This window comes from Castanea sativa, chromosome 4 (assembly GCF_040712315.1).
Source record: "Castanea sativa cultivar Marrone di Chiusa Pesio chromosome 4, ASM4071231v1".
Lineage (NCBI taxonomy): Eukaryota > Viridiplantae > Streptophyta > Magnoliopsida > Fagales > Fagaceae > Castanea > Castanea sativa.
In genome coordinates, this window is record NC_134016.1 from 18,682,077 (window position 1) to 18,696,005 (window position 13,929).

Below are 13,929 nucleotides of genomic sequence, written 5' to 3' on the forward strand. Positions count from 1 at the left end.
TATGTTGCTGCTTGTGAGGCAACAAAGGAAGCTGTTTGGCTCAAGAAATTCCTTTCTGATCTTGGTGTTGTGAGAATAGAGCAAGTTCCCATCACATTATTTTGCGACAATAGTAGAGTGGTTGCACAATCCAAATATCCAAGGAATCACAAGAAAGGAAAGCACATTGAGAGGAAGTACCACATCATTCGAGACATTGTTGCTCGTGGAGATGTAGTGGTAGCAAAGATTGAAAGTGAAAATAATATAGCGAATCCCTTTACCAAAGCCTGGCCTAAAAGGACTTTCGAGTCACATTTGGAGGAGATGGGAGTTAGATTAGTGCACAATAGTATTTAGGGCAAGTGGGAGATTGTTAGGATTAGTGCCCTTAAATCCTATTGTATGATGCTATGTATGACATTATGTATGACTTAATGTTGTGATTAATAAAGTTGTTTTATTATTATCTAAAAATAATGGTAACATGAATATTGGGACATTATCATATAGTCCATGAGATGCATAGTATGTGATTTATGTGAAAAGTCACAGAAGATATAAATCACAAGTTCTTTGTAAACTCAGAATTGTAGTTCGTAGTCAGTGATGAAATTGGGCATTTTATCTGCGAAGACTATAACATATCAACTAAGATGATTTGTCTTGATCATGGAAATGGAGATTTCTAGTTGGAATGTTGATATGTCTTAAGAGTTAAGACATATTGAACTAGACCGTTGTGAGATTTATTATTCTTCTAACAACTGTCAAATGAATAATAAACTCAGGACTTATATTTGCATGAACTCTTAATCCTGAGAGGATAATGGACCTGATCATGAAGTGTAGGTTGCTTTGATATATTAGGAGTGAGATCTAAAGTTACGGTCAAAACCTCAGTATGTTGGGCAACCACATTTAGTGTTGATGGAACATATATTCTCAAGATGGAATTCACAGTCTCTTAAGGGAGATACAAAATATTCCTTTGAGATAAGTTTAATGGGTTTGGTTATTCAGAGAGTTAGGCCTAACCACTTTAGTAAGGAGTTATTAAAGTATATTTATGGAATTGGATTTCATAAATATATGATGAATAATTTAAAGGATTAAACCGGGTACTCAAGGAATTAAGATGTAGTAATTTACAAAGTGGCAGTCTACATTCATGACTTTGTATTACTACGAATTTTTTATGAAGGGGTTGCTGTTGAGGTTTATGCCCTAAAACCCAATTTATTGGCATGTATTTAATAATTAAATTGTTTAATTATATGAGACTATCTATAAATGAACTAAGACATTATCATAGTCCATGAGATGCATTGTATGTGATTTATGTGAAAAGTCACAGAAGATATAAATCACAAGTTCTTTGTAAATTCAGAAGTTTAGTTCGTAGTCGGTGATGAAATTGGGCGTTTCATCTGCGAAGACTATAACATATCAACTAAGATGATTTGTCTTGATCATGGAAGTGGAGACTTCTAGTTGGTATGTTGATATGTTTTAAGAGTTAAGACATATTGAACTGGACCGCTGTGAGATTTATTATTCTCCTAACGACTGTCAAATGAATAATAAACTCACGACTTATATTTGCATGAACTCTTAATCCTGAGAGAATAGTGGACTTAATCATGAGGTGCAGGTTGCTTTGATTTACCAGGAGTGAGATCTAGAGTTACGGTCAAAACCTTACTATGTTGGGCAGCCACATTTAATGTTGATGGAATATATATTCTCAAGATGGAATTCATAGTCTCTTAACGGAGATACAAAATATTCCCTTGAGATAAGTTTAATGGGTTTGTTATTCTGAATGTTAGGCCTAACTATTTTAGTAAATAGTTACTAGAGTATATATTTATGAAATTGGATTTCATAAATATATGATGAATAACTTAAAGGATTAAACCGGGTACTCAAGGATAAGATGTAGTAATTTACAAAGTGGCAGTCTACATTCATGACTTTGTGTTACTACGAATATTTTATGAAGGGGTTGCATGTACAATAAAGTCTTGGGATATAATTTATAGATAAGGCCTAGAGTGCAACTATATTTATATAGTGGTATTAAATATAGTTAATGGTAACTTTGGACTTGTCAAGAGTTGACAGAAAAGCCCAAGAGCCATTGGAGCTAGTGTCTTATTGGTCTCTTTTGGTCCCATTCCAAGCCACACATTTAAGCCCAATTGGAAAGGTCCAAAAGGCCAGCCCAATTAGATAATCGGTTAGACACAAATGGAGAAACATACAGAATTTTCTGTAGAGAGAATTTTGTAAGAACATTATCATGAAGTGGTGCATGTAAGTGTTAGACACTTTGACATTTTCTCCCTTTGGAACTGATTGAGAGACCACACATCTTGGGCATTAGTGGAATTGGAGTGAAGATTGAAAGTGTTCCCAAGCGCTTCTAATCTTTGGTTTTGAAATTCACCGCTTCAAGGTACACTCTCTTGTTCTTAAATTCTGAAACTTATATAGTACATGTTAACTTTTATGAATGAAGTAGATCCGTTTGTTTTCCGTTGCGCACATGCATATTTCCATCAAGTATTGGGCGAAAAGGTGCTCATGGTAAATGGGTAGCAAATTCTTAACCACCATTTGGATTTGCTATTCTTTACTTGGCCTATTCATCATTTGGGCTGCCTTGGCTCTCCATTTGGTTATGAATGCAAAAAATGACTCCTTTAGCTCTTGTTTTGTATTTTTCAAATCTCTCCTTGTCACATCCACCTATATGTTGTATTTGTATTGATTGTGAAACTCACAGCACATGCCCTCCCAACTTCTTGCTCTTTCATCATCTAGGTTGAGGAACCACCTAAAAGCAACTCTAGTCAGTGTGTTTTGGAACATCTGAGCAAGTACTTCTTCGGTCGCACCTAGGGGCTGCATAACCCTCATATACATCTTCAGAGGGGACTTTGGGCAACTGATCCAATCAAACTTGTCCAAGGTTGGCATCTTGAACTTGGGAGGTAGTCTTACATTAGGGAAAAGTGAAAGGGAATCATAGTCAATAAGGATTTCCATCTTACGAGCTCTTCAAATCATCTCCTCCATTTTATTCATTCTCTCATTGATCTTCTTTTCATTCTCCATGGCTGGTGGGTCATGATCGGTTTTGTCCTCCTCTTGGTTACTCTTTAGTTCATGAAACTATTGCACCATACGGTTCATGTCTTCCCAAAGCTGGATTTGACTAGCTACCATGGTGTTGAGTAGCTCTTAAGTGTTCATGGTATCCTTGGTATTTGGGTGTTCTCCTTCTTCTACCATAATGCTAGGACCTTCAGACTTCTTGTGGCATAAACTGTCTTGTAGGTCGAATATGGGATTGTGATGTTGCAGCAGTAGAGTGTCCTTTATGCTCATGAGCTTCAGTACCGTGATGAGGGTGATGGGCTTGGAATTGGAGCTATTGGCTTGAGTGTCGGCCTTAGGTTCTCTCTGCAGCCTTCCTTTAGATCTTGACCAAATTCTTCCCCCTTTCTCTCTCTTTAGAACAGGCTTTCTTGGGTCAATTAAAACTAGGTCACCATCTACGTCAACCAACCAAACAAAACAAACACACACAACATGCAATGCAATTTTAACACCGACCGGCCTAAGGGTAGGTTCTAAGTCATTACGTTATAGGGTGGGTTTGTTGTTTTATTGTTTCCCATAGCTAGGACGTTACACCTCCCAACTTTTAATGTAATGAACATTGCGTTGGTCCGAATGACATGGTTTGTCCCTTACTGTCAATAAGAAATGATCTAGTGACTTTAGGTTATGAGTTGGTGAGTTCGCTACTGAGTACCCGAATCTAATGAAGACTAGCGATCCATGGTTACTACCACCACAAATTTGTTGAAAATGGGTGCATACATTGTTGTTTGGATGGCACACACCATGACAATTAGTGAAAGATTTTAACAAGCGATACAAACAACAAATACCATACACCAAAATATCATACAACATCTCATCAAACATAAGCAAACAAACAAACAAACAAACAAACAACTATATCATGCAAGACCCTGCAAAACAATGGTACACATTTGGTCACTTAAGTCTAATACAAAGCTTAGCCCTCGACATCTCCAGTGGAGTCGTCATTGTGAGAGACCTCGCCAAATTTGTGCTGCCTCTCAAAAAAGAAAGATCTTTGTGGTGTGCTTTTAAGGGCACCTCTCTTTTTGGGTAAGTGGTGTGGAGTGGCCACTTATTTTTTTATGTACAAAAAGTAAGAAAAACTAAATACAAAACACATGACTGACTTGTTCCTCTATCATTGATTGAATAAAAAAAGATACAAGTTTGAAAGCTTGAACATTACATGGCTTTGGGTCCTAGTTACAATCTACCAAAATACGTGGCTTTTTGTCCTAGTTACAATCTACTAAAAAAAAAAAAACAAAGATAAGATCTAGGTCTACCTATCCAAAGAACTAAATTCGGAGGCTAGGTTACAGAATGGGAAGGTGTGAGGCACCCATTTCGCTCAGACAGAATCTGGTCTTCTAGACTTTCATGACCAATGTACCATTTTTATGCATGTTATGAATGATATGTTGAACATGTGAAATAAACTAAACCACACAAAGCCATTTATGAATGTATCCTTTTTTTTTTGTTTAAAAATTCAGATCTGTTTTAATGATTAAAAAAATGATTTTCACTTCTATAAAAAATCCGATCTATTTTTGTACGTATAAAAAGAAAAGGTTTTTGAAGAGAAAATTTAGATTTGTTTCTATTTAATAAAACAAAGTCTTTTGGTTGGGTTTAAAAAAAATTCAGATATGTTTTTAAGAGATAAAAAAAATGGTTTTGAGTTTTGTAATAGATCAAATCTATCTTGTGAAGATAAAAAATGGTTTTTTTATAACAGAAAAATCAGATCTGTTTCCCATTTGATTTTTTTTTTTCTATTTTTATGGAGAGGATCTCATTCATAAAATAATTTCATGCTACATGGACCAAACAAAACAAACAACACACAACAATACACGATCTCTTTCTTTATTTCAAAAATTTGCATGCATCAAAAAAAAAAAAAAATCAGATTTGTATCTAAAAAAGATACAAAATCCGTTTTTTGTTTTAAGAAAAATTCAGATCTACGTCTAAGGAAGACGTAGATCTGTTTTATTTTGAGGAAAAATTTAGATCTACATCTAAGGAAGATGTAGATCTGTTTTATTTTGAAGAAATGTTCAGATATACATCTAAGGAAGATGTAGATCCATTTTATTTTGAAGAAAAAGAGTTAAGTACATGCAGATCCTTAAAACTAAGAAATAGAATATGAATATTTAAAACAATAAAACATGCATCATCATGATAAGAGAAACATAAAATAAAATGGTTAGAAAGCAACCTCTTGCATGAGCACTCTTCTACTTGAGAGGATGTTTTAGGGTTCAAAGAAACTTATTCAGTTATCTTTGAAACTTGAAAACCCTAATCCTTGTAGCAAATCTCAAAGAGGATCAGCAAATATCAGTAATTTAAGAGTCTCAAAACGTATGCCTTTTAGAGCGTAAAAAAAATGGTGTTGAATTATGAGACCCAACCTCTATTTATAGGGACTGGAGTGCTTAAAAAATAAGCAACAACACTTAAAATGTGAATCGGGACTCATCCTTCTGCGAAAATGTCAAAAAGGATGTGCCTTATCGTCATCCAAACGGCCATTGGGCCAAAGCCCAAAAGGTGGGAATTTGGCACTCCAAAAGTGCCGAATTGGATCTTGGGCGCCGAACGCATTTTCTTGTTCGGGTTCCATTTGGACTCCTCTTCTAGAGTTTTTTCACTGGTCCTTGCACCTAGACATGTTTTAATCCTCCGTCTATGATTTTTTGTCTCTTTTCTAGATAATTCAGGCTTTTTAAGAACAATTATCTTGTAGATAAATATCCTAAAATAAATATTGATAAAGTTCAGATTATCCATAATTTTATTGTTATCCAATCATCTATTTTATTCCTATGCATGCAACCCTACTTTAAACACTAATTATCAACCAATCACAAAATTATTTAATTAATTTTAATTGTTTAACCAACCAGAATTAATTTAAATTAATTGTGTGTGGTCGACTCTTCCTAAACACAATGCATATGGACCGTGCAAACTTAATCGTGAGATATCTTTCGATCCGATGGTTCGATTTAGAAACCGGACACACCGTTCGATCAATGAATAGACTGATGCATGCAATGCAAGAACAAATTGATGCATGTGATGCAAGAACAAAATATTGCATGTAATGCAAGAATGATTTTTTTGGGTACATGGATGGCCACTCCAGTCATCTTCCTCGATTAAATCATGGGTGCAAAATCGAGTGTCTACATCTTTTCTTCTAGTACTTCCAACAACGTAACTGTTAGGGTTTGTACCATGAAATCCAATATATTGTCATATTTTAAATAATTAAATTGTTTAATATATGAGATTATTTGTATATGAACTAATCAGACATTATTATATAGTCCTTAAGATGTATTGTATGTGATTTAATTACAAAAAATATAAATCACACATTCTTTGTTAACTAAAAATCATAGTTCATAATAGGCAATGAAATTGGGTGTTTCATCTGCAAAACGTGTAACATGTCAACTAAGATGGTTTGTCTTGATCATGGAAGTGGAAAATTCTAGTTGATATGTTGGTGTGTCTTAAGTGTGTAAGACATATGAACTAGACCGTTGTAAGATTAATTGTTCAATTAACAATTGTCACTTGAATAATAAATCTCACAACTTCTATTTTCATAGACTCTCAATCATGAGAAGATTGTGAACCTAATCATGAAATGTAGCTTGTTTTGATTATTAGGATTGAGCTCTAATATAAATGGTTAAAATCTCAGTAAGTTAGGTAATTGCTCATAGTGTTAAGGGAACACATATTCTCAAGATGGAATCCGTAACCTCTTTCTATAGAAACACAAAATATCCTGTTGATATAAGTTTAATAAGAACTAGTTATTCAAGGTGCTGGGCTCAGCCACTTTAGTAAGAGAGTTACTGAAATTTATATTTAATGAAATTATGTTTCATAAAATATATACAAATAACTAAAAGATTACATTGGAAACTCAAGGAATAAATTAGTGATTTACAAAGCGGTAGTTTATTATGACTTTGGTCACTATGAATGTTTCATGGAGGTGTCAAATCATATTATATTAGAGTCTTTAGATCTAATTTATTAGTAAGGCCTAGAGTGCAATCATATTTACATAGTAATACTTGTTATATAATTAATAGTAACTTTGAGCTTTTCAAGAGTTGATGAAACCCTGCAACCCATTGAAGCTAGAGCCTTATTTGTCCCTTCGGTCTCATCCTAAGTCACATACTAAAACCTAATTGAATTAGCCCAAAAGGCAAGCCCAATTAGATAATTATTTATTTATTAAATAAGATTAAATAAAATAACTACCTTTGCAGTTAAAGGTATGTACAATTAAAAGTAGAGAAACCAATTTTCTCTTTTATCTCTCTAGAACAGACATTTCCAAAAAGAAAGAGGACGTATGTAAGAACTAATTGAGAGACCACACATCTTGGGTATCATGTGCAATTGGAATGAAGATTGAAGGTCTTCTCAATTATTGTTTTTGAATTTCACTACATTAAGGTACACATTTTATTCAAGGTTGTATGTTATCTCTCATAAATGAAGTAAATCCTTTTGATAAAAAACTTTTTCATGCTTGTTTGTTTATAAATGAGCCAAGCCTGAGCCTTAATTTTTTAGATTTTTTTAATAAACAAGTTGAGCCCAATAAAAAAAAAAAATCATGAGCAAGCTCATGAACAATAAAGCTTGATAAAAAAAGAAAAAAGAAAAAAGTTGCACTTAGGTTGGTCTATGTGTTTGGTAAAAAGCTTGATATTTGCTTGAAAAATAAAGTCATATCATACTAAGTCTTTAATCAATTGGAAGTTGAGGCCACATGTCTAAATCAAATGGACTTGATAGTTGTTAGGGTTCCTTTTTATTTCTACACCTATTTTTGTTTAAATACCACCTATTTATTTTCAAACATCACCAACAAAATTTTGGGCTTCTCTAAATATTTTTGCCTATTATTATGCTAGCCCACAACTATTCTTCCTTCCACCACAAAATTGGGCTGCAAATATAAAACGTTATAAGACCCAATATTTTTGTAAAGCCTATGATATGGACTCATCCCCAAATTATTTTATTGAGCAAGTTAAAATCCCATTCTTTTTAAATCCCAAAAATACTTATGCTTGGTGATATTTGAAAAGCCCATGATTCAAGTCCATGGTAGAATAATTTTATCAATGGAATTCAAATCCATAATCAAAGCCCATGGTTCAATCTCATGGCATACTATTTATCAAAAAACCTAATTCTCACTAGCAATATCAACAAGCCCAATTCTCATTGACAACATTAAAAGCCCAGTTCTCACTAGCAATATTAAAAAAGCTTAATTCTCATTGGCAACATTAAAAGCTCAGTTCTCACTGCTGATGTTTAAAAGCCTAACTCATATTGGTACTATTTAGTGAAAAATCCAATATTGTTAATACTTGGGAAATACCATATGATTGAATTACCTATGCCCACAACCACAATTGTGATGCGAACCTCAATCGACACGCTTTGAGACCCAACAAAAATATTGGAACATTTAACCCAGGAAAGCTAAAAATCAGATTTATGATAGAAACCCTGACCCAACGTTTATAAGAGAAACGCGAACCAAAGGTATAAGTTGACCTTGACCCAATGATTATAAAAAATCACGAACCAAAGGTATAAAGTTTGAACGCCACAAGGAAGAATCCTTGATAAGTTCACAGTTCTTGAAGAACCAAAAGAGAGCAAAGTGATGCGAACCTCAATCGACACGCTTTGAGACCCAACAAAAATATTGGAATATTTAACCCAGGAAAGCTAAAAATCAGATATTTGATAGAAACCCTGACCCAACGTTTATAATCGAAACGCGAACCAAAGGTATAAGTTGACCTTGACCCAATGATTATAAAGAATCACGAACCAAAGGTATAAAGTTTGAACGCCACAAGGAAGAATCCTTGATAAGTTCACAGTTCTTGAAGAACCAAAAGAGAGCAAAGTCTCACCTTTTCTGAATTTTATTCAATAATAATGCGAAAAACGTTTACGTACTTGAGCCTATTTAAGGACTCCACAAAACTTGACAGACAAGAAAATATATTCTGAAATAACTCCTAATTGATGCCTTACCATATCAGGAATCAAGTTTGACCTAAAAAGCATTAAATGCACCTAAAAACAAGGAAAATACCTAAAAAAACGTCCTAAATAATAAAACCCTAAATAAAAGCTGATTTGGTCTGAAATTAGCAGATCCAAAATAGGAAAAAATCTGCCTTAACCGATACGGAAATTTGGAAAGTCAATCAGCCATTAATTCATGCCATAAATCACTCCCAATTAAGTCAGATCAGCCCTAAATAGCTTGAATTAAATTTACTACACTTTCATCTTCCTTTGGGCCAAGCTTGGAACATCCTGCGTTAGAATCAGCCCAAATCTCTTGAATCAGCCCATTAAGTGCTTCTTGGATCTTCTTGGATCTTGCTCTTGTAATAGGCCCAACTGGAACATGCAATGGATCCTTGAATGCTTGTTGATTCTCATCAAATTGTTTTGAAAAAGCTTGAATGCTCATATGTTTCCAAATTCATGGGAAATTATGATTATTCTACGGTCATTATTCATGATAATTATTCGTTCTACAAGCTCGCCATTTAAATTACGATATGATTATTGGGAACCATAAACATTACTTATGATATGTAATTCATCATTTCAATATAGTAAATGTTATTTACGAAGCATTTTGAAATAATTAACCTTATGCTATTATTTAAATATTACAAATCATTGCCCAAAGATCCATTACAAGTATCTATCAAAACCCAAACTACATTTAATATCCACTAACAATAAGAGTCCATGAGGGATGAAAACCCATGGCAATTGTGTCATTGGTGTCCATTGTGTAGGTCCAAACATATGCTAGAAGGAGAATAGGCCCAAGTGAAAAGGGGCATAAGCATAGGCCATGTGAACAAGCCCAATCCAAAATTCTAGCAAAGGCAAAGGACTAAACTAGACAACTAGCTTCCTTCTTGTTCATCCTTGACTAAGGTCTAGCTGGAGATCTCCACAAGAGACAACCAAATCTATAAGAATGAACTAAGGGCTATCCTATCAACTTTCTACAACTCTCTCCCTAACGTGAACAGTGCCCAGAGGTTGTACTAGCAGCTAAAGTCTAATGGGTAATGGGATTTCATCATCTTCCTCAAAGCTTTATCTTCAATGGAAGGAAGCCATAACCAAGTTACTCAAATCTGAATAAATCAATACTATAAATGCCAAAAAAGTTCAAAAATTGGTTCATGTGTGCCAAGCCCATGAATCCTAAAGGGGAAAATTTGGAAAAATGTAGTTTGGAGGGCATAAAGAGATCTCAAGTGGAACTCTCTAAAGTGGGCTTAAAATTTGACACTTGGCTTGGGGTGTTGAATCATACTCCCTAGGGTCCAAATCTTAGTTGCAGCACCATGATTTTCCCTTAATACTTGCCTTAATCCTATTGGCTGAACACAACCTTAGAAATATCAACATTTAATGCAAGATTACCCAAATATTCACCCATGTGTCATATTGCCCAAAGAAGCAAGGCAACCTCAAAAGAAAATCTGTCATTTAAAGCCAAATCCTAGAATGAGCAGTGTACCATTCTGCCTTCTAACTAGCCTACGTTTTTGGATTCTTGCTAATCAGCCCCATAAGCTCCAATTTAAAAGGGTAATCACATCAGCCCCATAAACACAGACCAACCCCTCTGAAAATTCTGTTATTCTTGTTACTTCGCCATATTTCAGCTTGTAGCTCAGCTTTCCCTAACTCATAAATCAACCCTCTTAGCCCATACTCACTTAGCCTCAAACATTCCTTGCCCCTTTTTTGCATATCCTAAGTTCATAAATGTTTCCTAATCAGCCATAAACAACCCTCTTCCCCATTAAAGACTTACTTTTGGCATTATTTCCACCATCCCATTACAAGCTTACACACCCACTCACTCAAAACAACCTTTACTACCCCACTTATACCCCACATACATATTCCACAAGAATCTTGGTTCAATATCTGCTGCACTGAGCTAGAATATCTCTCTTTCTCTCTCTCTCTCTCTCCCTTCAAACCATGCCAAATAACCCCTTTCTTCTCACCATGGAGCTACTAGTCTTTACTCTTTGTTTTTTCATTGAACAATATAATGTGTTTGTAACAATGGGATTTTCCCCTCATATTGATGTTGTAGTAGCAGAAAGTACCCTAGACCCTTTTGACCAAGACATACAAGGACTTCCTGAAGTGAACACCTTCTTAAATTTCTTTAATAATTGATTGTTGGACCATAAGTTTAATTTTACCCTACTGCTAGAGAATTTTCTTTTCTTGCATTGTTGTAACAAGACTACTAATCTATTAATTAATTATTATGAAGTGTTTTATTGAGCCTTAATGTTTTTCTTGCTAAGGTGTAGCCTTTATTTCTTACTTGGATAAGCTTATCACTACACCGAAAGCCTTTGGGTATCATCTCAGAGCCCATTGTTAAGTTTTGACTTGGCCTCCCCACATTGCATTTGGGAACATCAATTTTCCCCCTCAACAATAGTATACTTAACATCGGTTTGATGGTGTTCTTGTATTGGATCTTAAGTTTAAAAGCTTGATATTGAGTTCAAAAACTTCATATGAAGCTTGAGTTTGAGGTCAAGTTTGACTAATGAACCAAGTCTAGCCATGCCAGAGTCAAAACTTTTGAACTATCTAACAAACGTAAACTTAAACATAGTTTAAAGGCTTGGTTCAAGTTCAAGCCGAGCTTAAGCATTCAATACTCATAGAATTCAAATTGTTTGCAACCTAATTGTGTGAAATAACAAGTGTTCACTAATAATAAGTTCAAATCTTCTGTCTAACAAAATATGCTCCACTGCATGCAACACTAATTAAAAAATGATAGGCATCTATTTCTTTCTCAAACTAACAAAAGTTAATGCCTCAAGCCACTAACACTTTCCACCTCCCACCTTCCTCTACTGACTTCCTCTTTGCTCAGTTTTTTCTCCACAGCTCAAAGAAGCACTATTCTATATAATCAATCTTCACCTCCCAATTTTTTAAGTTGTGGGTAATTTCTTCTTGTTTGAGGTTTTGGGTTTTGCTGTGGGCACTTCATCTTCAAAGCAAACATTGATTTTGTAAACAAGTAGGCATCTTATCAAATGGTGACCCTTTTGGTGATAGCTTCTTTGGTGATGGCGTAGTCTTTGAGAAATAGAGAGAAATTAATGAAAGTGGGAGGTGTCAGTAGCTTCATACATTAACTTCCATTAAAACATTAGGCTTTTTTTTTTTGTTTGTTAGTTTCAGGATAAAAAGATAGATGCATATCAGTTTTTATTTAGTGATGATACTTGAAGTAGAGTATATTTTATGACAGACAATTTGAACTCCTAATAATAACTCAGTCATTGCAATGTATACGAAGGGTTTTGCAATTTATTTTTTTTCTTCTCTCTTCATTGATTTTTCCGTGTTTAAACCAAGTTATACCTACTGTAAGGACTAGATTTAGCGCTTGAGCCCAAACGATTGAAGGATCCAGGCCCAAATAGCCTAACATAATGAATTTGTTAGAGAGTGGGCTCCTAAACTAAGCTTTCATGGATGAGATAGCGTTTACCATGGGCCAAAGATAACAATTAGACAAGGAAAAATAGAAGGCATTCTCCAAATTAAGAAGGATAATTCTCCTTGGATAGGTCTGAGGAGGTTTTGTTCTTGAATATATCACTATCAAACTTGTTTACAATTTCCTTTCTTTCATGTTATAGTGTTTTTCTCTGCTGTTTTCTCCGGTCCTCTTTCTCAGGGAGACCTTCTACCTTATATAGGCCCTTTTGGATGATCTTGTCCTTCCATTTGCTGATCACGTAGGCCACCACTCAAGTGTCAGTCCCAAAAACCACTTTCCCTGTACCCTTGTGAGATGTGGCAATCAAGGCAACACTCTTCAAGGGTCTTCTTCACATAAATGCGGCTATTAGATTTAGTAGAATGCATTGAATGTGGTGGCAGCCTCCAGCTCTTTAGTTACGTCAGTGCTAGACCCCTTCCCAAAGCTCTTTCCGCACAGTAAGGTCTCCTTTGATGACGGGTTGATGACGTGACCATAGAATCCGAGGGTGTGGACTCCTTAGTGTTGTGATTGCCCTCCTCGACCATGCCATGGCGCAACGGCCTTATTCTAGTACCCCACACCTACTATTTTACATTTTTCATGAATGTTTTGCATGTCTTTGGCTATTGGCCGATTGGGTATCTTTTAATTTTGATGACTACTTTTTCATTAGATATGTGTCATGTGACAGGAATATATCATTGTTTATTCTAAAAGCTGCATTAAGAATACATTTTAGATTAGACTTGTGTTTAATGCATTCACCACCTACCCGTTACACCTCTTTTAATTTTTATTTTTATCATATCCTGTTATAAAAAAACAGTTCTTACGAATTTAAATCCAAACTCAAGTACTTTATTTATTATCAGAGTGAGAAAATTTTCAGAGTTTCTGTCACGTTAATGTAAATATCTATATATTATTTTAGAAATAATTTAGATGTTAGAAGAATACTTGTCTTATATTGACTTTTCTTTATTTTGAAATACTACACAAGGACACCAAATCACTAACTGTGCAGAGAAATAGAGGGAATCTAATCTTAAAACTGGAAAATAAAGAAAAAGTTCCCAATAATTTTTGTTGTAACTTGTCGCATTGAGTTGTGAATAGTAGAGGTCAAA

At 34.7% G+C, this 13,929-nt stretch overlaps 1 protein-coding gene across 1 annotated transcript in view; it reads left to right on the plus strand.

Moving 5' to 3' along the window:
• The first annotated feature begins 6,324 nt into the window (after positions 1-6,324).
• Positions 6,325-13,929, plus strand: part of LOC142631748 (calcium-dependent protein kinase SK5) — a 32,001-nt gene continuing 24,396 nt past the window's right edge. Inside the window, exon 1 of the mRNA XM_075806044.1 lies at positions 6,325-6,387. Within this exon, the coding sequence (XP_075662159.1) occupies positions 6,325-6,387 (63 nt within the window). The remainder of the gene's footprint in view (positions 6,388-13,929) is intronic.